This window comes from Ziziphus jujuba, chromosome 10 (assembly GCF_031755915.1).
Source record: "Ziziphus jujuba cultivar Dongzao chromosome 10, ASM3175591v1".
NCBI classification, from domain to species: Eukaryota; Viridiplantae; Streptophyta; class Magnoliopsida; order Rosales; family Rhamnaceae; genus Ziziphus; species Ziziphus jujuba.
This window is the reverse complement of record NC_083388.1, coordinates 18911383-18936870: the sequence shown is the minus strand read 5'-3', so window position 1 is coordinate 18936870 and position 25488 is coordinate 18911383. Positions and strand designations below refer to the sequence as shown.

At 30.5% G+C, this 25488-nt stretch overlaps 3 protein-coding genes across 6 annotated transcripts; 1 reads left to right on the top strand and 2 right to left on the bottom strand.

The window, feature by feature from the left end:
- Positions 1–1067: 1067 nt before the first annotated feature.
- LOC107411571 (eukaryotic translation initiation factor 2 subunit beta) lies at positions 1068–5647 on the top strand. The gene is made up of 10 exons (XM_016019179.4): positions 1068–1233; positions 1528–1577; positions 1960–2068; positions 2168–2223; positions 2339–2393; positions 2500–2591; positions 3165–3310; positions 4220–4362; positions 4694–4779; positions 5292–5647. The coding sequence occupies exons 2-10, from the start codon at positions 1533–1535 to the stop codon at positions 5367–5369; spliced, it is 810 nt and encodes a 269-aa protein (XP_015874665.1). The 5' UTR covers positions 1068–1233; positions 1528–1532; the 3' UTR covers positions 5370–5647.
- Positions 5648–7956: 2309 nt separating this feature from the next.
- On the bottom strand, positions 7957–13225 carry LOC107411575 (uncharacterized). 4 transcript variants are annotated; one of them, XM_016019183.4, is made up of 6 exons: positions 12985–13225; positions 12453–12826; positions 12171–12291; positions 9189–9265; positions 8854–9079; positions 7957–8325 (listed from the first exon to the last, which is right to left on the bottom strand). In XM_016019183.4, exons 2-6 carry the CDS (start codon positions 12681–12683, stop codon positions 8207–8209), a joined length of 774 nt encoding a protein of 257 aa, XP_015874669.3. In that variant the 5' UTR covers positions 12684–12826; positions 12985–13225; the 3' UTR covers positions 7957–8206. The 4 variants fall into 4 exon arrangements, 2 of the variants coding, with proteins under 2 accessions (XP_015874669.3, XP_015874668.3); XM_016019182.4 differs by lacking the exon at positions 12985–13225 and having other exon boundaries at positions 12453–12882; XR_007239070.2 differs by lacking the exons at positions 7957–8325; positions 8854–9079; positions 9189–9265; positions 12985–13225 and adding exons at positions 10037–10632; positions 10955–11363 and having other exon boundaries at positions 12171–12286; positions 12453–12593.
- Positions 13226–16819: 3594 nt separating this feature from the next.
- LOC107411569 (methylesterase 17) lies at positions 16820–21869 on the bottom strand. Its single transcript, XM_016019177.4, has 5 exons — positions 21409–21869; positions 20309–21254; positions 20028–20168; positions 17516–17650; positions 16820–17195 (listed from the first exon to the last, which is right to left on the bottom strand). The coding sequence occupies exons 2-5, from the start codon at positions 20537–20539 to the stop codon at positions 16920–16922; spliced, it is 783 nt and encodes a 260-aa protein (XP_015874663.3). The 5' UTR covers positions 20540–21254; positions 21409–21869; the 3' UTR covers positions 16820–16919.
- Between the last annotated feature and the right edge of the window lie 3619 nt (positions 21870–25488).

The following is a 25488-nucleotide window of genomic DNA, read 5'->3' as shown; positions in this document are numbered from 1 at the left end:
GGGCCTTACAATGTCAAACAAGGACAAGTGCTACGGTCCTAGTTGATCCAATTACGAATTGCACTCTTTTTTGGGCCACTTACCAATTAGACAAATTTTTTTTTTTTAATCATTTATAATATATCTTCCTTTTTATTTTGATATTTTATGATTTTTCAAATGTAAATGTAAGTGTGTATGATTTATCAATTTAGTAGAACTCATTTGACATGAATTATACTATGATAACAAAAATTATGAAATTCCTTTTGCTTGTTTTTAAATAAATGAGTAATTAAATTAACTATTTGAATTTACTTAATGTTATTTATTTCTTATTTATTTGTTCGTATTTAATTCTAAGAGAATAAAAATGTAATTATAAGGCAATACCATGTACAAAATTTTCCTTTCTTATTTTTAATTTTCAAATAACGAAGCTATTAACGACATGAAGAAAAAATAAGAAATAATTTGAAATGTAAATGTTCTTATATGGTTAATTTTTACGCTTGTGAGAGTGATTTGTGGTTGAAGTTGAGAGATATCTATGATTAACATTTCTAGCATCTACAATGCATATATCTCTATTACATATATTAGCTTTTTAACACTAAAAAAAAAAAAAAAAAAAGAAAATAAATGAGGTATAATGTAAAATAACAGAAACAAGGTTACAAAGATATTATACTGACGGAATGTGGGGAATAGACCTGAAAATTGGTCGCGTGTAAGGTTCAATTGTATTTGTTTATTAATTTTTGGTCAACATGGTTATTTTTTTAAGAGGTTTTATTGTATTTCATGATGATAATTATAAAATATTTGTAATTTTAGTTAGGACTTAGGAGACCCAAAAGCCCGTTCACTCTTAATTCAAAGGCCCATCATACTGGACGGGCCAACCCACCTTTAACGTAAATGTGTAAAAACTATTATAATTTTTTGCCCCTTATACGTGGCATAAAATAAGTGGGTGCTTTTTAAATCTCTCGGATAGCAAGAACACTTGATAATTCGGCGGAAGTGGGTCGGGTCGGCGGGTGTTTTGGGTTATTTAACCGATTGCCATTTCGGCGAAACCCTCCTCTCCTGAGTGTGCTTTTATATCAAAGAGAGAACATCTTCGAGAGCTCAAAGAAACCTCACCGGCAGCCAAACTAGCTTCACAAGCTCTTCTCAGTTTCGGATTGTTCTTTCACTCTCTGACGGTCAAACCTCTCCGGTTCTCGCCCTTATATTCTCATAGCTCCGGTAGTATCCTTATATCAATCTATTGCTTTTGTGGATTTTGAAATATTTTTTTTTTTTTGGGGGTGTTTTTTGGATTTTGGGAATTTATGGTTTCGGTTTTAGTTATGATTTTTGGGGATTTTCTGATCAATATGTAGTTTTGGAATTGGGATTGCGGTTTGGGGATTTAAATTATTTTATTTTATTTTATTATTATTTTTTTTCTGATAATTCAATCTAGGAAACGAAGAAAAGAGCCTATTAGCTGAGGTTGTGCTTGTTTTTTGTTGATATAGTTTTTTACTTGCTTTGCAGCAATCATGGCAGACGAGAATCAGAACGACGTGAAGGAGGAGGTCGCGGAAGTAAGTTTACATACAATTTTGTTACATAATTGCTTGTTCTCTCTAACATCGATAATGCGAAGTTAATCTTAGTTTAGATGTGTGTATAAGATAATTTTCGTCAATTTGTTTTCTCGAGCGTTTATGTAAGATACCGTGTTTATACGTTTCTACCTGTGTATCTATGTGTGAGTGAAAATCGGTGTCGCTTTAATTTGGGCACTGTAAATTCCTTGACAGCATTTTTTTTTTTTTTTTAATAATAAACAGTTTTTCGACTCTGAGACTTAAAGATTTCCATCAAAGGATTAATTGTCTGGTTTAAAGTTTTGTATACTGTTGCAGAGGTTTGTTGCCTTGTCTACAGCATGATGTCTTTCTCTAATGATCTACCATTTTTCAGATTGTTCCATTTGATCCTACTAAGAAGAAGAAGAAGAAGAAAGTTGTTATTCAGGACCCTGCCGATGACTCTGTAGACAAGTTGGCTGAGAAAACTGAAAGCCTTTCAGGTATACATGCTGTTTAATACTTTATGATGCTGTTTAATATTTGTAAGTTTGTGATACCTGCATTACATTCCAGGAGACTAATCAGTACAATTTCTGCAGTTGCTGATGGGCTTGAAAGTACTTTTTCTGGATTGAAAAAGAAGAAGAAGAAGCCAGTGAGTTGTCATGCTCTTTTGTAGTTGGCAAATCTAATCTGTTTACTGCAATCTTGTTTATTTATCATTGTGTCTTGGACATCCGTTGATCTTTTTATGCTTGATATATTTGTAGGTTGAAAGCAGTAGTTTGAATGATGAGGGTGGTGATGCAGGGGAAGATTTGGATGGTAAAAAGTTCACCTTAATCGTTTATTAATTGAAGATGTTTAGATGACTGCAAATTATTCTTTGCCTCTGTTTAATATCTGAGATTTCATATTCTTGGTCTTCTAGATCATAATGCAGAAGATGAAGAAGGGGAAGGAATTGTCCTACAGTCACGTAATCCTTGGGAAGGTAGTGATCGTGATTATGAATACGAGGAGGTATAGTTATTATTTATGTTTTACAAGAGCTTTCTCTTCATGGTTATGGTTGATTTGATTGTGTTACAGTCTATTATTATGGGTTTCTCTTATTTGGTATTTGGTAGAAATGATGCATTTGACTCATGTATTAAATTATTTCTATGCAAATTATTTCATAAGTTAGTTGTGGTTGCTTTAGCTGCATTTGAAGTATGTCATGAATTATAATGTATAGTTCCACTTGCTCAGCATTGTGTGCCCCTAGTGTAATGTGGCTTTTGTATTATTGTACTATACTAACTCTGCATGATGAAATCAGACTCTAGTTTGTGGAATTTAGTACAGCTAACAGAACATGGTCTGGATACTGCACATGATAACTTTATTTTCCTTTTTCTTTCTTTATCATTTGCTTTTTTTCTTTTTGAGATTTTAATTGTTTTCTCTTTCTTATAATGGCTCTTCTCTAACCTTTCTCTCCTTCATGTATATATAATGGTTTGGTAGGGTACATGACTATGTGAAATCCATAAAATTTACATTATATGTTTGTGAACTATAATCATAATTCCTTTTATTTTGTACTTTCAGCTTCTTGGTCGGGTGTTTAACATTCTTCGGGAGAATAATCCTGAGCTGGCGGGAGACAGGCGTAGGACAGTTATGAGGCCCCCGCAAGTTCTTCGTGAGGGAACAAAGAAAACTGTTTTTGTGAATTTCATGGATCTTTGCAAGACGTATGCTTCAGTTCCTTTGTCTCATCTATCAAACATCTGCATTCCTGTGTAACATATTTTTATAAGTGAGATTCAAAATATTTTAGCCATTGAGAAGTTCATACTTGTTGAGCACAGGATTTCCTTATGTTCGGTTTTGGTTTTCTACTCTATCATGCATAATATTGGAATTTATTTTAATATTCTTTAAAGTTTGCATTTTTGCATTCCTCCTCGGCGCCCCCCCCCCCCCCCCAAAAAAAAACATAGCTATGTGCTTGTATTTGTGAATAATTGTTTCAGGTTCTCTACTTATTTACTGGTTTGCAAAGTTGAATTTCAAAATCATTCAGTTGTTAGTGAAGGTTTTTATGAACAAATGTGTGCTTAGATATGAAATAAGATAAAAACTCACTTATTGGAAAAATGAACATATATAGTAAAACAATCCACCCTGATTATGCATCTCATATGTTGGTGCTTATTGGAAAAATGAACATATATAGTAAAACAATGGACCCTGATTATGCATCTCATATGTTGGTGTACTTGCACTCGCTGAGTCTATATGTTGTTTTTCCAATTTAGCTTTGTGGGTATTCTATGACTGAGCAACCAATATTTGTATTGAATTATGATATCATTGGCTTGTCAGAAATTGTATGTTTTGTCCTGACTACCCCATTCCTGTAGTTCTTTTGTGATATCAATGCGTAATTATTGTAATGTTAGAAGTACTAAGCGAGTATTTCTTAGGGTGATTACTGATATATTAATTGCTTTGGCATTGCCCTATTGATTCTTGTTTGCATATGCTTATTTTTTTATTTTCTGGACATGTTTGTTTAGTGTCTTCTGCCTCTGCAAAATAATTTGCTTTTCTAACCATATTTACATCACCCTGTTCTTGCGGTGGACATACACTTTTAGAATGCACCGACAGCCAGATCATGTCATGGCTTTCTTGCTGGCTGAGCTGGGGACTAGTGGATCACTTGATGGACAGCAAAGGTTAGTTGTCAAGGGGAGATTTGCACCCAAGAATTTTGAAGGAATATTGCGGCGATATGTCAGTAAGTACCTCCATTTGATGGTTTTGTTAGTTTGAGGCTTAAGTTGATAATGTGGAATTGTAAATGTTTATAGGGAAGCCTTACAAGTTGTATTTGCATGTCAATTGCATCTATGACATATTTGTTTTTTTATTTTTACATCATTTTCAATGAATGTTTATACTGCCTCAATTTCTGCCCTTTTATTGTTGAGCAACTTGGTCTTTTGGTGATCGTTTTGTGTTGTTCATCTTCCATGAAACTGAAGTATGCTCCGCATCTGTGGGATATTTGACATTTACAGTTTTCTAGCATTCTCTAATATGTATTTTTGGTTTCTTCCTGTGTTCAGATGAGTATGTCATTTGCCTTGGATGCAAAAGCCCTGACACTATACTTTCGAAGGAAAATCGTCTATTCTTTCTCAGATGTGAGAAGGTAACAATTTAAGGCCTGTAACCACATGATGCTTAGGTTTTACTGATAGCACTGATGAAGTTGTTGTTGTATACTTGCTAAGAGGTTTGTTGTTGGTGTGTTTTCCCCCCCCCCCCCCCCCCCCCCCCCCCCTTTACTGCCTTAATATTCTTCTGAGGCCTATGATTTGAATGTTGCCTACATTGTCAGATTCTCCTATTCATGATGGAGTAACTGGATTACTTCTGAGGCCTCTAAAAAAAAAAATGCGTTTTCTTGTGTCGGTTACTATATATGTTTATAGAAGTAATCATGAATGGTATCAAGATATATTTTTGTAGTGTCTGATTTGGTTGTTCTTATTTCTATGTTTCATTCTGGTGTTTATTCATCTGTGGCTACTTTAATTTGCTTTTGGGTGCATAACAGTGCTTTATTACCTTCTTGGAAATCTGTTTTGTTTATGGGTCATAATATTTGTTTTGTTCTATCTATATGGTGGTTTTAATTTGCTTAAAACTTTACACTTGCAGTGTGGTTCTGGACGATCAGTTGCCCCGATTAAAGCTGGTTTTGTTGCTCGTGTTGGCCGCAGAAATGCTGGGACATGATCCAGTCTCATCCCTTCTTCTAGTTGGATGTTCATGGCTTTACTGTATGGACCTCTACTTGTCTTTACTACCGACTAATCAAAGAGAGGTTTTTAATTAGGACTTACAAGTTTTGTTGTGTGAGTTTGGAAATGGAGGTGAGAGTTCTCTCTCTTGTTGAATCCCATGTAATGCTTCTGCCTTAAATATATCGGCCATTATGTGGACCTATTGCTTTTATTTTTGTTCCCATTACATGCTTTATGAAAATTACGAGGATGGCAACAGGCTTTTTTTTACCCTATTCCTACCCCATAGTTTTTGTCCTGAAAAGACAAATATTGTGAATTACCAAGACGCTAGTTTGTCCTTGGCATGTATAGAAGATGGATTTTGTGACTCAAATAGCGCAGATAATAATTAAAGCCGAATTCAATTTATTAAAACCGTATGAAAGTTGATTACTTTCAGTTTTAAGTTCTAGTTTTTTTCCTCATTCTTCTCAACTTATTTGAAGGTAATGCTGACGATAGAGTCGTACCTCTTTTGTTTTCCCTTTTTTTTTTTTTTTTTCTTTTCTTTTCTTTTAAATTATTATTAATAAAAAAATTCTGCCTTAGTTTTGTTTCATGGGTGACCCTATATTTTTAAAACGATCTCGAACGTATGTTGGAGGCCTTGGTTAAATAATTATGGTGTATTAACAAGGTGTATAAAGCTTTTGACTGGACTTTAGCTAAGTGGATTATGATTAGTTGTTTGTTAAAGTTAAGATTCAAAAAATGGAATCGACGGAAATATCTGAGTTTATATGAAAATTTTTATGAAAATATTGAAAAATATCAATAAAAAAATTATAAAAAATAATAAAAATTTATTTTAAAAAATATAAATTTTTATTAAAATTTTAGAATTAATTTATTTAATCTTAATTGATTATAAAATTTGTTAAAATATTAAATAAATATTATACTTTTTTAGTAAATTAATTTATAATAAACATTAATTATTATATATAAATTATTAATAATAAAAATATATCAAAAATACATATTTGATAAAATATTTTATTAACTAAAATATATAAAAATATAATTATAATTACATTGTATTTTGTAAATATCATCTTAGTACCATATAAAACTTTTGGATGGTTGAAAATCATCAGTGTTTTTCTTATTTTGATTTTGAGATGTGAAATGTGAGGAGTTATGAAAAAATATATCTCTCTGATAATGTTGCATATAATTATTAATATGTCAATTATATAGATATTGTATTATTGGTTGACTATTTGCATAACTACTATTTTCTAATCGTTGAGTTTGAGATGGTATCCATAAATTGCTATTTGATGATATTCCATAAATACCCATTGAATAAGTGTTGTGAAAATGACTTCTAACTCTCATTGATTCAAAATTCATAGAAATTGTATTATCTTCTTGATTTGACATCTCTATTATAGATTTATCTTAATGTATATAGTCTTTTCCAAGAGCATCGATTTCTTGACCTGCATCTTTACTCCCATAATCTTCATCTTGTGTTACATGTGTGTAATACATGTTCACCAGTAAATGCGCTTAATCCAACTTTTCGACTTGGTAATTTCCTTTGGTCATCACATTTTCTAACTTTTAATTCAAATAATTTATTGAAGTTATATTTATCACCACTTGAGTTAGAGTGACTACTAAGAATCTCAAATTGTGAATATGTACCACCAGATAAAACTAAAGCACTAGTAATTTTAATCGGCTCTCATAAGCCTCTAAAATTAATCACCACTGCTAGATTATCTTTTTCAAAAATATAAAAAAAACAAAAAAAACTTATGAATTGTCAAGAATATTTTTTATTTTTCAAATAAACATTATTATTTCACATGTATATGTTTCATCATCTATTTATTCATATTTGTAAAAAAGATATTTCCGACAATAAGATTTGCGAAGTTAAAAAATATAATACACATTGATAAAATTTATTAATGTTATTCAATTCAATTCATTCTATTTTTCTTATATTACTAAATATTTAAAAGGCAATTAAAAGGTAAAAAAAAAAAAACTATCAATGAAATTAATTTGATAATTTTTTTATTAAATATCAATAATACTTATGAATTTTTTTCAAAAAATTCAAAAAAATTTAAATAATCTCATGGTTATTTTCGACATTTCGGTGGAAATTTCATGGAAATTTCAAAAATTTCTGTAGAAATTATAGATTTTTTTAACTAAATTGTTAAGAATTTGATGTGGATATTATGATTGAAATTTCTATAAAAATTATAAAGAAATTTCAAAAATTTCAACTGATATTATGACAATTTTATTTATTTTCATTTAGAACTTAAGCTTCGTTTCCATCCCACCAAAAAATGGATATATCAAAAAAATATCAAAGATATTTTTGATTTTTTAAATCTTGGTTAAAGTAACGTGATTTCTTAGAAAAGAAATAAAATAAAATTAAAGTAGAAAGAAATTTACGTCATTTGAAAACGATTGTACACATTGGGCACACAGATGTACCTTTTTTGGTGAACCTGTCTTATACAAGTTTTTTTGCAACATTGAATTATACAAAATAGCAGAGAAAATGAAGTATATTTTTCCTCGGGAAAACAAATTAAATTATTAGGTATAACTGCTAGGCAACAATCTTACACAACATATATTTAAAATATACAAGAAACAAAGACAAACTGATAAAAGTCCCCCCTGGGAGCAAAGATTATTTCTGGAGAAATCCTCCATTTATTGTTGTCTTGTATCATCCTTAAGTGGAACACATTTTTTTTTTTTTTTCCTTAGATATCTCCAATTTTCTTATTAAGAGAACGTTTTCTCTCACTTGTTAAACATGGCTATTAATGCCAGTGTTGTTAAAGATGTTATAAACGACATGTACATCTCCCGGCCAACTTTTGTCGCACTGCCTCTTACATGTTCGCCCTTGGTGGTAAATGCTGCATTTCCAACATCAATCGAGTTAATCAAAACACTGTCATAATAGCAGAAAACTGAACACCAAAAAAATACATTATAAGGAAAATAATAATAATAACAATAAAAAATCAAACTAGGTTCTTTATTTTATCGGGATTCAAAAGAGTATCTCATCTGAGCGGGACTTAGATATATATAGAATTGCATTCATGTTAGGATATTCTCAATTTAAAAAGTTGAGAATAAATGGCTAAATTTAGAACAATTGGATTATATGTATTTGATGTAATATATAATCTAACAGTTTTAGTAAATTAAAGTTGAGGATATCTTAGTCTGAACTGAACTATATTTATACATATAAGACTAGCAATTTTCTAGTTTGGAAATTCTAAACGATTTTTGGTCGAGACAACACCTATCCTATTCAGAATATGCATATATTTTATTTATACACATATCTTGAAGAGAATACATATTGTCTCGGACGGAAATTCATCGAGGATTCCTTCATTTGAGAAAAATTATATATAAGACAATAATATGACCTTCTCTTGTTTCGCAGCCACGATTAATGGTATCATTGATGTGTCGGACGGTGATGTTGTTAGTGAACCAGAGGTGTCTATTCACCATATGCAAACACTTGAGCATCTTCCTGGTTTGATCTGCGCAGCCTCCTTCTTCGCAGTAAGCAGCTACTTCATCTTTAGAGACATCCAGAATTCCATGGATTGTCAGTAATTGATTCTCTGTTGTGCACTTTTGGAGTGGCTACATTATTATTCAAACAATTAATTCCACCAATAATTTTAACTTAATTTAACCATATATATATATATATGTTACAAATTTTTTCAGTGTTCATAAATGTTATAATTACCTTTTTGAAGCAGTAGTAGGTACTTCTCCACATCTGAGTTGGGCCTAGATTCACATTGTCTGTGGGGTCTGTTTTGTCTGGGAACCAATACAGATCAGTAATCACAATCAGTTTTCTTTACCTTATACATACTTATATTGTATTAAAGATTTTGAAACAAACAGTGATTAAATATTATACTTTCAGCTTCTACTTTGGCAGAGTGAAGTAGAAGAAGAATTGCCCAAGAGAACCAAGCAAACCAAAACGTTCTGCCACCAACCATCTTGAAGAAACCGCTTCAGAGACTTTGTTTGCTTAGATTAATTAGGAGAATTTCTGGGTTTAAGCGTTTTATAGGCTTAATGACGAGCTAATTTATTGGAAGAGAAAAAAGAATCAAAGGCATGGACTAGGAGTTAACAAAAACAACACTAAAATCAAGTTATTTTCAGTATATGCTGAGAATATATGTATGTATCAGCATTGGATATATAAAACCAAGGATATGAAACCAAGGATAACAAGGACAATGTATTTTAGCGGGCAAATTGAGAGTAGTATTTTTGGAATATTATGTTGGATATTGATTATAAGAAGAAGAAAGAAGAAAATGTTTCATTTGTGGGATCAGCAGCTTAATTAATATAATCCATTTGTCCATTAAAATAAGGTGCCAAGGGGGCTGTGCATGGCGCGTAATCTTCTAGGAATATTATGTTATAAATTATTATATATTCATCATTTTAACTTCTTCGTACAGTAAACCATTAGTATTATTGGTCGTAATTATGTTAGCTCTAGTAGGGATATAATAACTGAGGGAAATAATGGGTTAAAAATAAATAATAAATACTATCTCGATTCAGTTTTGGAAAATAAACTAGCTAGCTCATTGCTTTGGCATTTTATTATAAATATGGTTGTTTATTTGTCCCCATCCCAAAAGACAAATGAAATTATATTACACTAACATAGAAATTGTCCCTGTTTTCCTGGAAAGTTCATTATTATCTGCACATCTCCAGCCAATAGATTTGTTGTACAGCTGGTAAAGCTCATTTTTCGTGCAAAACAAGTGTTAAGCATGGCAAGCTTATCAAATTCAGCAAAACAAGAGGAAAATCATAGCTTGGGCTAAGCATGAAAATAAAAAATGATATACTGGTGAATACCCCTACTCTTATAATCGGGCTTTGATGGAGTCTGCTGCTTTAACTAAGAAGCTAAAGAGGTCAAAAGGGGTTAAGAAAAATGGGCTATGTTCGCTGTTTAAAACAAACACTTGGGATGGTGGCCATTTCTTTATCATAGCTTCTTGTTTCTCTGGCTTCAGAAGTCTGTCATGCATTGTCTTGATGTAGACTCTCGGTACACTTTCTGCATCTTCGTCTTTTCCATCAATTCGACCGCTTAATGCCCTTATGGGTCCTGGTCTAAGCAGCATTGAAGCTAATATGGAGTCCTGAATTCGCACAGAAACTACCAGTGGTTAATTGAACTGTTTTAAAGTTTTGATTAATTTTAATTTTAATTTTTTATTTTTTTTCCTATGTGACTATTAACATTGGTTAATTGAACCTTTGCATGGAATTAAAGGGCCTTAGTAGTGTAAGTTATGTGATCCTTTTGTATCGTACAAGGAAAAACGAAAAAATTTCTCAGGCTTCATTAATTACAAGTTTTAAAAGAAAATAAATTTAAGAATATTAATCGTATTGCTGACGGGGCTCATGTGATATAAGATTTGGCTTAATAAATTTAAGAATATTAATTATATTGCTGACCTCAAGAGGGCTCATATGATATAAAATTTGGCGCTGAAATTTCTCCTTCAATATGACGCTGGTTGGAGCTTCATCAGATCTTAATCCATATATATAGCATTCTATATGATATATATACATATATATATATATATATATATATATACAGTCCATCTATGGTGCGGATAGTTCTCATGCGGACCACAGTATTTGTGACGGTTCTTCGTAGTATTGGTGACGATTTTCTAAAAAATCGTCGTTAATACTATGAAAAACCGTCACTAATACTACGGTCCTCATACGGACCGTCCTCACCATAGAATTTCCATATATATATATATATATATATATGTCATATTTAAAAAAAGTAAAAATTTTGAATTCCTTTTTACCAATTTACCTTGCCAAGTTGTGAAAACAGGGTGTACTCCTACATATAACAATTTTATGTACTGTCAATTAGATTTGTAGAACATGCATAACCTAATTTGTCACTCTACACTAAAGATTTGTATGCTTAGTTAGCTAACTTAAATCTTTACGGAGCTGATTTCGATCGAGAAAATAAAGTAGTCAATTACATAATAAGTTGATTCACAGGTAGAAGAAGACCATAAGAGAGCATCATTATAATAACTTGGTTAATTAATTAGCATACATGCGCTAGAGTTTTGCTTCTCTGAAATAAATAACAATGTTGGAAATCATCGATATTTGTATTTAATTTGATATTCATGTTTTGAAGCCAAAATATATAAGATTATATGATGAGATGCCAAAATAAACTAGGAATTGGCATCTGAAATGACAGCGAGAGAGAATCCATTTTTCAAGGTCAAGCAGTCAAATATGAAACATATCTGATCATGACAGAATCAGCATAAAGTTCCATTTGAACCATCCAATTGACAAGAAAAGTGACCAACATCTTCTCTGGTTTTTAACTTTTGTGGTCTTCTAACTTCTGTTATGCCTTTTAATATTTTTTGTTATTATTATTTAAAAAAAAAAGAGTGCTAAAAATACACACAAAGTTATCAACCTATAGAGTACAGCATCGGCAAGTTTGCGTTTTTGATTTGAAAAGGAAGACTTTTAGTACTAGCTAGTCACTGGGCAAGTGGACGCACATTTCCTCAACCACACATTAAAATAAAAATTTGGAAGAAGAAATTTAAAAAAAAAATAAAAAAAATGCAAACAATAATGAAGAAAAAGTCTGTGAATTAATACGTACGTCTTTGATATCTTGATCGGTAGCGAAGCCATGTTTCAACATAGGTGCTGCAACAAAGATGGCCATTTCTATTTTCTTGCCAAATCTGTATATGGCATCTGTAAGGTTGATACCTCCTGCACTGTGTCCCACCATTATTACGTGCAAATAATAAATTTTCCAATTCTCATCCATAATATATGGTACTCAATCGCTAGATTATAAACGTATATTAATAAATTTTCATCAAAAGCGTATATGTAAAAATTGCTCTTTGTAAGTAGGTAATAATTATGAGGAGACCTTTTCCTTGTCTGGCAAGTTGGACATGAAGTTGATGAGAGGGTGACTATACTCTTCCAAAGTGAGAACGGTATCGGGATCGGATTGATTGATTCCGGCACCTTTGAGGTCTAAGCATGTGACCTTGTAACTACTGGTTTCCAACATACTCCGAATCTTGTACCAACACCAGGCTCCATGGCTTGCTCCATGGACTAGAACAAAGTGCTTCTGTCGTTGAGTTTCAGCCATTTATTTTTACCCAATTTTCTTCAGTGAGCTTTAAACTTCAAGTGGAGCTTGGCTTAATTATCCTTCCTATCCCAGTGATGGGTTCGCTACTTTTTCAATAATTTCCTCCGTCCAAGTACTTGTCTGTCAACTTCTAGCACTGCCTGTTTAAAGGAAAATTTTGCCATGTGAAACTGTCCCATGCCAGCCAAGATTGTTTGTTCGCTTTTTTAGGTATTTAATTAGTTGTTCGATCGTTTTGCAGTTTAATGCATAATTAATTATTGGAACACATGGAAATCTCGCAGAAGAACAAGCTTACCTGCTGAGGAATCAATGTATTAAACTCCTGTCAGAAAAGCTGTCCCTGGTGATTAATGTTGTGGCCCCAGAACCAGTACGACCTCGCCTTATCTACGTCTGCAAAGTAAAGGATATGGAAGCCAATCATAGCACAGCATTATCTGCGAGCAAAAGTAGCTAGATGATGTACTAAAAACTGTATATGGAGAAATTATGACCTGCACCGCCTCACCATCTAACCGAAAAGATTGTAATCTCCAACAAGAAAAGAAGTGATAAGATAGAATTTATGCACACGATGCCTATACAATGTTTCTATCTTTCATTCCTATCTATTATTAATATTAATATGATGTTACATTTGTTAAAAATATTAATAAATGCATAAATTTCAATGAAAAAAATTTATAGGATGGAAATTTTTTATTCTCATTTTTCTATACCCATTCGGTTCCTATTCAATCAATAATAGAATTTTTATGTCATCTTAAAAATTATATTTTAAAATTTTTTTATTATGTTTTTAAATAATATGTGATAGTATTAATGGTCAACAAGAATGGGGAAATAAAAAAAGAATAAAAGAATTAGGATCATATATGCTTATTTTTTCTATCATATATGCTTACTTTTTCTATCCTGACCGTGTTTATTATTTTTCAATCTCAATTGCCTCATTGTCAATATAATAGATGATATAATAAAAACATTAAGAAGATAATTAAATTCAAATTAAGAATGGAATATATATTTCTAAGTGTTGAAGAAAAGATCAAAAATTTTGATCCATTTACATATATTTTAAAGGATGAAAAAAAAATTATAAAATATATATTAGTAGATAGATTTTGGTAATAACACATATATGCATACGATTAAAAATAATAATAATTAGGAAAAACGAACAACTCATCCCTTCCAGCAAATAGCTAGAGAGAAAAATGTTCTCATTCACCATTCTTAAATCATAACATCCACTAGGTTTCCATATAAGATGTTTATTTAACTCCTGCAATTCAAAAGAAAGAAGAAAGATTAAAAAAAAAAAAAAAAAAGGTACATATCTTATAAAAATCTAAACCAAAGTTTAGGAAAATTTTTAATCTTTATACAGCTAGTTTCGTCTAATCATATATATGTATATATATATATATATATATATATTTTTTTTTTTTCTTCTTCTTCTTTCACTGGATAGTTAATTTTGTAACTTGATTATTGTTAATTAGTTGGGTCTAAAGTTTTGGCTCTATTATGTAAATATATAAAACATTAATTTTGGGTAATTAAATTTAACCTTCTCAATCTTTGCACCTTAAACTACAAAACCCCTCGCAACATCCTTTTAACAATTATTTTCATGTTAGTTTAGTCATATGATGATCTAATAAATTTGGCAAAATTAATTAATAAAAAAATAAAATAAAAAATTTTAAACAAAGTTATATGGGTTGTATAGGTTTAATTTCATCAAATTCATATGCAAAATTAATGATAAGATTTAACTGACATGAAAATAATAGTTTACGACAATGTAATGAGGTTTTATAGTGTGAGGGCAAAGCGCAAAAAAATTGTAATAAATTAAAATTTAAAATGGGCAAAATGCATGTGGCAAAAAAAAAAAAAAAAAAAAAAAAATTGAAATGCAGTTATCCCCAACTTAATGGTTTTCATGTAGTGGTAATCGCCAAAAAGCCCACAAACAATGGAATGACTCCCTTTGGACCCGCAGCTAGAATCCATTGTCTAAAAGGCTAATGATAGGGGTTAATTTTCAAAAACTATATCAAAGTAAACCCCAAATCAATTATAACCAAAAAAACAGCCAAATCTTTGTCCAAATAATTTAGATTGGTCAGCAGTCCTTTTATCACACAATTGCTGTCTTCAACTCTCTGTAGGCAGGTATAACGATGCCAATGCCAGTATATGATTTTGATATCTAAACCAGATTCTTAGATATAACCACAAAGGTATCTGTATGCATGTCTCATTCCTATATCGTAAGTATGCCTGAAACCAGGAAACAAAACCCGAATTTCATCACCAATCACCTTATCGGCAGTATTGAAGTTTTGAATGAATTAATCTCTTCAATGTTGTTGAAAACTACTCCACCATCAGTCGGAGACCCCTGATTACCTTTCTACATCCATCAATTTTAAGCTTAAACCAATTTGAATTAGGTATAAATCCATGCTAGCTAGCTAAGAAACAATGGGACCAATTGATTAGCAAATAGCCAGCAAGCCCATTGCTTTACTAAAGTCTAAACTTTGTCTATGATGATCCGTAACTCATATTTGATGATTATAAACAATAGAGTAAATAGCATTTTGTTATCTTGAAGTTTCTCGATTTTTAATATTAAATTTTTGATTTGTGTAAATTAACCTTTTAAAATGCTTAAAAATCGTTATAAATTTGTCTAATTTCCAACACCAAATGCTGATGTCATAATTATTTTTCAAAAAAAAATTATTTTTTAAAAAAAAAATTGAAAAATACATTTGTTATTTTTTCATTTTATATTTATGATTTTTTATTTCAAAAATTTTTTCTATTCCTTTTTTATTTAAATTAAAATGCTCACAATCATAATTAAATATTTTTGAACCTAAAATTAGAAAGAAAAAAAATAAAGTTGGAATTTTTATCCAATAAAAACAATTTTAATAGCTCAAATTTGTTATTTCTATTTATCCATATTATAAAACTTATACTATGAATTTAATCACATTGAAGATTTATAATCCATAACCAATATTTTTAATATTTTAAATTTATATTTTTTTAAAAATAAATTAATCTTTTAATAAAATTAATAGAATAAATGAAATTTATTAATAACTAAATTAAAAAAGTCATTTTAAAAAAACAAATATTCAAAATTTTAAATTATTATGTTGTAACGAGTTAAGCCAAATTAAACTTTAACTTTTCATAAACGAGTTGGGCTAGCTTAATCAAGTTATTTTAAGATTTTATGATCTTAATCAAATGCATGGACTAAGAGTTAACAGGAACAACACTAAAATCAAATTACTTTCAGTAAATGCTGAGAATATATGTACGTACTAGCATTGGATATATAAAACCACGGATAAAATATAAAGACCTTGTAATTTTAGCGGAAAAACTGAGAGTGCTAATTTTGGAATATTATGTCGGAGATTGATTGTAAGAGGAACAAGAAAATGTCTCATTTGTGGGATCAGCAGCTTAATCAATTTTTCAATTAAAATAAGGTACTGAGGGGGCTGTGTATGACTATAACGTAATCTTCTAGAGGATATATGTTATACACTATTCATCATTCTTTTCTCTCACCCTAAAATTTAACTTTCCCCTTCCAAAAGTCATTAACATTATTTGTCCTAATTATTGGCTCTGGCTAGTACGTGTGCAACGGAGGGAAATAATAGACTAAAAATATAAATACCACATACTCTCTCGATTCAATGTATAGTTTGTCCATTTGTCCCCATCCCACCAAACCCATTAAAGATAAATGTAATCGTTTCATACCGACATAAAAATTGTCCCTATTTTCCTAAAAAGTTCATTATTATCTGCATCTCTCCAAACCAATAGACTTGTTGAACAGCTGGTGAAGCTCATTTTTGGTCCAAAACAAGTTTTAAACATGGCAAGCTTAATAAATTGAACAATACAAGAGAAAAATCATAGCTACATCACATCTTCTGAATATGGAAGCGATCTTTATTATCATATTGGACTAAGCAAAATAAAATATATATACATATATATATATATATATATATATATATATATATATATAGTTATTTTCAAATTAGAATATATTGATTTTAATAAAGTTAGAATATATAGAAATAAGTATTCTTATTTTATAAAATCAAGATATTCTAATTTTTCTTTATATATATATATATATATATGATATATACCGGTAAGTACGCCAAATCTTAATCAGACTTTGATGGACTCTGCTGCCTTAACTAATAAGCTAAAGAGGTCAAAAGGAGTCGAGAAAAATGGACTATGATCGCTGTTCAAAACAAACACCTGGGATGGTGGCCACTTCTTTACCATAGCTTCTTGTTGCTCTGCCTTCAAAACTCTGTCATGCATTGTCCTGATGTAGACTCTTGGTACACCTTCGGCATCCAAATCTCCTCCATCGATTCGACCGCTTAATGGCCTTATGGGTCCTGGCCTTAGCAGCGTTGAAGCTAATATGGAGTCCTGAATTGACACATAAACTATTTACTTAAAATATTATTATGATGCTATTAATGGTTATTGAACTTTTTTAAAGTTTGATTAGTTTTTTTTTTTTTTTTTTTTGTCCCCTATGTTACGATTAACATGGCAGGCTGATATATATGGTTAATTGAACCTTTGCGGATATCCATAGGTTAGAATTGTAGGGTATTTGAGATCCTTTATATCACAAGGGCACAAATTGAAGAAAAAAAAACGAAGGAAAAAAGTACAAATTTCTCAAGCTTGATTAAAGGGGTTTTAAAAGAAAATAAATTAACAATATTAATTATATTGCTAACCTCAAGAGGACTCATATGATATAAAATTTGGCGTTGAAATTCATCCTTCAATATGACGCTGGTTGGAGGCTGATCAGGTCCCATCCCATATCTAAATTTGTTTACATCTCCATATTCAGACAAATCAGGTCTACCCTGTTCCGTATTGTAGAAGATAATTTAAAAAATACATATTTTTCATATCAGAATATTTTTCATTTTCAAAGATAGTAGTACTACTACTAACATTTTCATATTTTTTTTTTTTTTAAAGAAATGCAGCAACTTTTACTGAATCGCAGGCAAAATAAAATAAAATTCATTCTAAGCCCAAGTTCAACAGCATAAAACAATAAACAAATTCGTTTTCTTAAATCAAATACTAGCAAATGAAAATGCATAATAGCTACCTGAATAGATCTGTCAGATACCTAATTAACTAAGACCGAACATAGTTTACACAACAAGTTAATTAATGTTGATCTGTTATTAATTAAGATCACGGCCTATCTTTATTATAATTAATCAAGTATTTATATATGCATGTGGGTCCGTGCATGCATGGGATACGAAGCCAATCCCTCTCTTAACTAATTAACTAATAGAATTCTTTATGTACTTTAACTATCAAATTGGAAAAAAATAAAATAAAAAATCAAGAATTACTATTTTACCAGGATAAGTTTTTTAAAAATATTAAATATTGTATAATTGGAATGGGAAAACAGGGTGTACTCTCATATATAATAATTCTGTGCTGCCATTTAGATTTGTAGAACATGCACAACCTAATTTGTCACTCTACATTGAGGATTTATATATTTACTTAGTCAGCTTAAGCTTATTAAGCTGACTTCGATGGAGAAAATGAAATGATCAAATTTATTCCCTATTAAGTTGATTCAAAAATAAAAGAAGATCATTTGTGTCCATCATTAGAATAATTTATATATTTACTTAGTCAGCTTAAGCTTATTAAGCTGACTTCGATGGAGAAAATGAAATAATCAAATTTATTCCCTAATAAGTTGATTAAAAAATAAAAAAAAGATCATATGTGTACATCATTAGAATAATTAACCGAGTCATCTAGAAAATCTGCTCAGAGCGGCACCATTGTAAACATTTCTTTTAAAAAAAAAAGAAAAGAAAAAGAAAATCAAATTATAATAATTCACAACAAAACAAAAAATTTGAGTACTCATGAAGTGAAGTGCATAGCTTGTAATTTATATTTTATATTCAACTATTATAACGTAATAATATAAAAATAATGAAATAGTTTAGTTATTAACATTTGAAAAGACAAATTTTTTTTTTAAATGAAGATTTTACATATGTTAAACTTGAAAACTAAAAATAAATTGATTTTTTAATAAATAAATAAAAATAGTATCAATAACAAAAGATAATCTTAGATTTTTTTTTTCCCCCTTCAAATAAACAAATTTGTAGGCTTACATGTAAAACAAGTATTTTTCAATATTTTTAATTATATAGTATTTGGTGTTTGAATTAGACATTCATTAAGCTAAAAAGGAAATATTACATTTAACAAGGAAATGAGTAAATACTAGGTAACAAATCATAAATTTAGGGGGCACATGCCTAAATTTTAGCGATAATTATTTAATTAAGCAAAACTAACCTGTTAAAATATTAAAGGAATAATCAATTGAGGGCCGCAGGGCCTAATGTAAATACGTTCATGGCTAGAGTTCTGATTCTCTGGAGCAAATTACGATATTGGAAATCACATCGATATTTGTATTTAGTGTGTTATGCTTGACTTCATCTTCTTGAAGCCAAAATAAATAATATATATAAGTATATATATGATCTGAGAAGCCAAAATAAACTAGGAATTGGTATCTGCAATGCCAGCAAAAACCCATTTTTCAAGGTAATGCAGTCAAAATGAAACTGATCTGATGGCAGCAAAAGTTTAATTTGAGCTCTGCAATCGTCAAGGAAAGTGACAGGAACTCTTCCCCGGTTTTCAACTTTTGTGTTCTTCTAACTTCATGTTATGGTTTTTAAATTAGGACAAGAAGCTAAAAAATACAAAGAAAAGTTTTATTAAGCTAGAGGTGGTCCAAAATGGAGACTAAAGAAAAGAAACTAAAAACTTTGAGTAAGCTGAGACTTCTAGGTCAGTTTGGGATAGTTTTTGTTTCTCCTTCTCCAAAGCTCTTGCTTCCCTAGCAGAGCTTATTGAAGAAATTATAATCTTTATTGATTTTTGGTAGAAATTTTTTTGAAAGCCTTAAACATTTTTGAAAAATTGTTCAAACACTTTTAAAAGTAACTTTTGAGCTTTAAAGGTATTTCAAAAGCTATGCAAAGTAATTTTTAAACGTTAAAAACTTTTCAAAATCAATACAAAATAAGATCTTAATTAGTATTAACCATTGGACACATATTTGCAGTACTTTTGCACAATCACACATCCAGGTATAAATAATCAATATATATATGAGAAATGTAAAACAATTAAGAAGAACGTTGAGAAACTAATTAATATATTACGTACGTCTTTGACATCTTGATCCGTAGAGAAGCCGTGTTTCAACATGGTTGCAGCAACATAGATGACCATTTCTATTTTCTTACCAAATCTGTAGATTGAATCTGTAAGGCTTGCACCCCCTGCACTGTGTCCCACCATTATTACCTGCAAATAATAAATTTTCCAATTCTCATCCATAACATATGGTACTCAATCGCTAGATTATAAACGTATAGTAATAAATTTTCATCAAAGCGTATATGTAAAAATAGCTCTTTGTAAGTAGGTAATAATTATGAGGAGACCTTTTCGTTGTCTGGCAAGTTGGACATGAATTTGATGAGAGGGTAACTATAATCTTCCAAAGTGAGAATGGTATCGGGATCGGATTGATTGATTCCGGCACCTTTGAGGTCCAAGCATGTGACTTTGTAACCACCGGTTTCCATGAGACTCCGAATCTTGTACCAACACCAGGCTCCATGGCTTGCTCCGTGGACTAGAACAAAGTGCTTCTTTCGTTGAGTTTCAGCCATTTTTACTAAATTTTCACGGAGCTTTAAACTTCAAGTGGAGCTAGCTTAATTATCCTTCCCATCCGAGTGATGGTTTCACAACTTTTTCATTAGTAATTTCCTCCGTCCAACTACTTGTCTGTCAAACTTACTTCTTTAATAGATAATTTTGCCAAGTGAAATGGTCCCATGCCAAGATTGTTTCTTCGTTTTCCTAGGTGTTAATTAGCTGTTCAATCTTTTTTTTTTTCAACTTAAATGCCTAACTAATTGTTGGAATACGTGATTTCCATCAAAAGAAGCGATAAGACAAATGTCAACCACCCCCCCCCCGGGAGGGGAAAATTTTCTAATACTCCCGGAGTACTGGCCACTCAGTACTACTGCCGTTCTCTGACTGCCACGTGTATCAGTTTATCCACGTCAAAAAGCTGCCTCGTTCTCCTCTCCGTCTCCGTCTCTCCGAAACGCCGTTTGCTCTCAGTTCTTTGTTTCTGCAACCAACGCACCCACCACCGAAGAGAGGAAAAGATTAAAATGTGCGAGGTTCATTGTTTTCCCGTATCAAGGTTTGTTGCTCCTTTTCCTGGCTTCTATAGAATGGTTTTCCAAGGGAAGTTTTTAATCCTAATTATATATCCTCAATTTTCCAGCAAAAGACCATCAAAGCAAGTGATAAATGTATTTCAAACAGCTCCCTCCTCAACCAAATATTTTTCTTTTATTTCTTTTGAATCTGAACCAAACAGAATTAGAAATTGATTACATTTAGGAATTATAAAAATGGGGAAGGCACAAGTAAATTAAATCTAAAAGTTAAATCCTCAAATACCCAATTATGAAAGCATAAGAAATGAAGAGAAAAAAAAAAAAAAAAAAAAAAAACAAACCATAATAAATTTCCACTACCAGCACCATCAAATCAAATCAAACACCCATAATTTGTTATATAATTTTATTTTTTTTCCTTCTAAAATCACTTTCAACGCACGGTCTTGTAAGTTTTAACTTGTGAACCCAAAATACTAAAGAATTCCTAAAGTTTATAAAACCCCATGAAACCATGTTCCTTGTGATTTCACGTTATATCCAACTGAGCTTCCTCAAACCCATACTCCTCAATCTGATACTGCTCGGTCAATAAATTTCACCATCGTTGCAATTAAATGCTTCGTTCCTAGCATACGAGTCCACCACCGCCTCGATTTGCTGCTCAGCTACTACCAGATCCACATCCAAAGCCACCGGATAACAGTCCCAAGCCGCTCTTTTCACTTGGAATTTCTGTCTAATCTTTTTGATTTTCACCTTATCTCCTCTTCGGTGGTGTGTTAGGTTTCAGAAACCATCAAAAAAAAAGAGACAGAGGCAAACGGCGTTATGCAGAGGAATGAAGCAGCTTCTGACGTGGAAAGATGATACACGTGGCAGTCAAAGAAGGATAGTAGTACTGAGTGTTCAGTACTCGGGGAGTACTATAAATTTCACCCCCCGCCCCACCACCGCCAAACCATAGTTTACAAATAGGTAACAACATCCAAATAAATAAATAAATAAAAATTAAAAATTTATCAAAGGTAATGTACTAGTCCAATAATATAATTCTTAAAAGCATAAGATTAAAATAATAGCATCTTCAAATCTCAACATAAAATTAGAGTTTAAGGTTTAGTATCCCAAAATAAAGTTACATACAAGGTAATCAACTCCAATACTCCAAAACAATTACCAAAAATGACCAACTTGAGATTAATAACACATAACCATAAAGAAGTACTAAATATAATCAAAATAATACCTAATGAAGCTCCAAAAATATAGATTAAAAATACAAACTCCAAAAGTGGCTCCAAAGCTATCTATGCCACTTTTTTCTTTTGCATCCGTCGTCAACTCTTGAAAAGTATGTGTGAGCTACAAGCTCTATAGATAACAATTTGGTTTTTCTTTGCTAAAAGTATAATAATTATAAATAATTTACCACTAAAAATATATAAGAAACATAAATATAAGCATAATATAAACAATTGCAAATTTCACTGCAAGCATTAACATTAACTTCATGATTTATTTAAAACAACCCACAAAACAGTTTTTGTCTAAACATTGACTACAATTTATATCAAAATAGTTTATATGTATCAACCACGTATTTTTGGGTTATTCTCCCATGAATTGTCACCCAATCTTCATATTTAGGGGTTGCTCGGCTAGGAACCGTGACCACTCCTTCATTACCATATCATGGTGTCAACCCAAGAGTTCCATGACCTTTGTATTTCCATTTAGTTTCCACATAATATGTATTTATGTTTATATATATCTATATATATATATATATACATATCTAATAATAAAAAAAAAAAAATTAACCAAAACTCATTTATAATTCTTTTAATTCCCAAAAGTATATATTCTCAAACACATTAATATAATCAAAGACACTTGCATGAGTATTTCCTATAACAAAACACAATCCAATATGTGATATACTTGCAATAGTTCAAAGCAATAGCCAAAAATGCCATAAATCAGTTAAAATTCAGCACCAATGTAAAAAAAGACTGTTTTTGAAGTAAATTCTTTTATTCAAACAAACGATATTAAAATCACTTGACATTTTACTGATACTTAGTAGACGTGTGGATCTATCTGTAGTAAAAATTTCAAGTCAAAAAAAAAAAAAAAAAAAACTAATTTAAATCCAATACATAAAAAACGAAACACTAAAACCAGTTTTTTGTGCAAATATGTACAACTTTTTTATTGGTTTGACATGAAAGAAATTAAGAATTTTCTTGAAACTTTTCAACAACAAAGTTGACATATACAGGCACCTATATAAAAAGTTTAAAACCAAAAGAGTTAAATAAATGGACCAATTCGAGTTTTTAGTTAAAGCTATAAAACTAGAATTTAGTTTCTAAAACAGAGGTAACTTTAGTGAAAAATCAATTTGGATAATATACAAAACATAAAATGACAAAAAATTCCAAAATGCAATTAGACATGTAAATGAATATCTCTCAAAACTTCAGCTCATTCCATAATCATTTGGTAAGGTTTTGGACTTCACAAAACTGAAATTCTTGCTGCTGTCAAAAAATTTCTGCAGCAAAACTTTTACTTTGCAAATTCGTATAAAATCAAATACTTAATATTTTAATGAAATTTGGTATAAATTTTCTTTAACAAATCCAGTTTATCATTCGAAATTTCAAAGCGAATTGAAAATGATAGATAGCTCAAATCCACATATTTATCCACGGAATACCAATTTACGGCCAAATTTCAAACTTTCTGTAAACTTCATGTAAATAAATAAAACTTATTGGGTAGTTAAAATTTATCTCCTCTACTACATTACTTTTTTAGACTTTGCACCTTTAACTACAAATATCATCCTTTAAACGATTATTTTTACAATAGTTTTAGTCAAATGATGCAATTTTTCCTAACAAAGTCGACAAAAAAATTAGTTAGTAAAAAAAAAAAAAAACTATAATGAAAAAAGTTTTTAAACGTAGTTAACCATATGTGTTGTACATGTTTAATTTTATCGAATTCATATGTCAAATGAACGATCAGACTTTCTTTTTTTTGAAAGATTAAGGAAATATCAGCTGCATCATCTAGCAAGCATTGTCGGAGCCATTAATTATGAGACTTAACTGACATGAAAACAATAATTCAGGGCAATGTCCTGGGGTTTTGTAACGTAGAGGGTAAAGTGCCAAAAAAATTTATATACTTAAGAAGGGTATAATGCAGTTAATATCTCCAATTTATTAATTTTTTTCATACAGAGGCAATTGCCAAAAAAACCTCATGACAAATGGAACCCGTAGCTAGAATATCCATTCTCTACAAGGCTAATAATATCGGGTGGAGCTTGAGAAACTATATGAAACTAAACCCAAATCAATTATAGCACAAAAATAAAAAAAATAAAAAATAAAAAAAATAAAAAGGAAAAAAGACCCAAATCAATATCCAAATAATTTAGATTGGTCAGAGTCCGTTTATCATATAATTACTCTCTTCGACTCTTGGTAGCTATAACGATGCCAATGCCAGTATATGATTTTGATATCTAAACCAGATTCTTAGATATAACCACAAAGGTATATCTGCATTTCTCATTCCTATATCCGAATTACTATGCCTTAAACCAAGAAACAAAGCCCGAATTTCATCACCAATCACCTTATTAGCAGTAATGAAGGTCTAATTTAATCTCTCCAATGTTGTTTGAAGACTACTCCATTATCAATCGGAGATCCCTGATTATCTTTCTACATCCATCAATGTTAAGCTTAAACCACTTTGAATTCAGAATAAATCCATGCTGGCTAGCTGGCAACGATTGGGTTTTATTAGAACATATTAATTTCTTGGTGAATTGATTAGCAAATGGCTGGCAAGCCCATTCTTTTACTATAGTTTGAATTCTAGCATTTAGTATGGTATTTCAAAAATACTATTAAAAAATTAGATTTTTTATAATATGACTATCATAACATTTCTAAAAATGCAATTATATATCTTTTATAGTATTTTTAATATACTATAAAAAATAATATTTGTTGTAGTGTCTGTATTTGATAAGCCATAACTCGAACTAGAAATCCTGGTCATAAACAATATTTTATTCCTCAACTTCCAATATATATGTGAATGAACCAACATGTTACAGCAACTCTATATAATTCTCCATAGATAATATTTATATATAGAAAAATTTTACACAGTCGGCCTTTCATCATTGACCTTATTTAATTAATACGGATGAAATCTTCAGGTATCCAACAAATAAAGCTTAGTCTCTTAAAATAAATAAGTAGAATGTGCTTTTTGGTAAATGATCATAAGTGATGATATATATATATATATATATATATATATATCTAATATTAGAAAAAAAATCTTTACATCAAAAGTTTAAATTGCCAAATAATAATAATAATAGT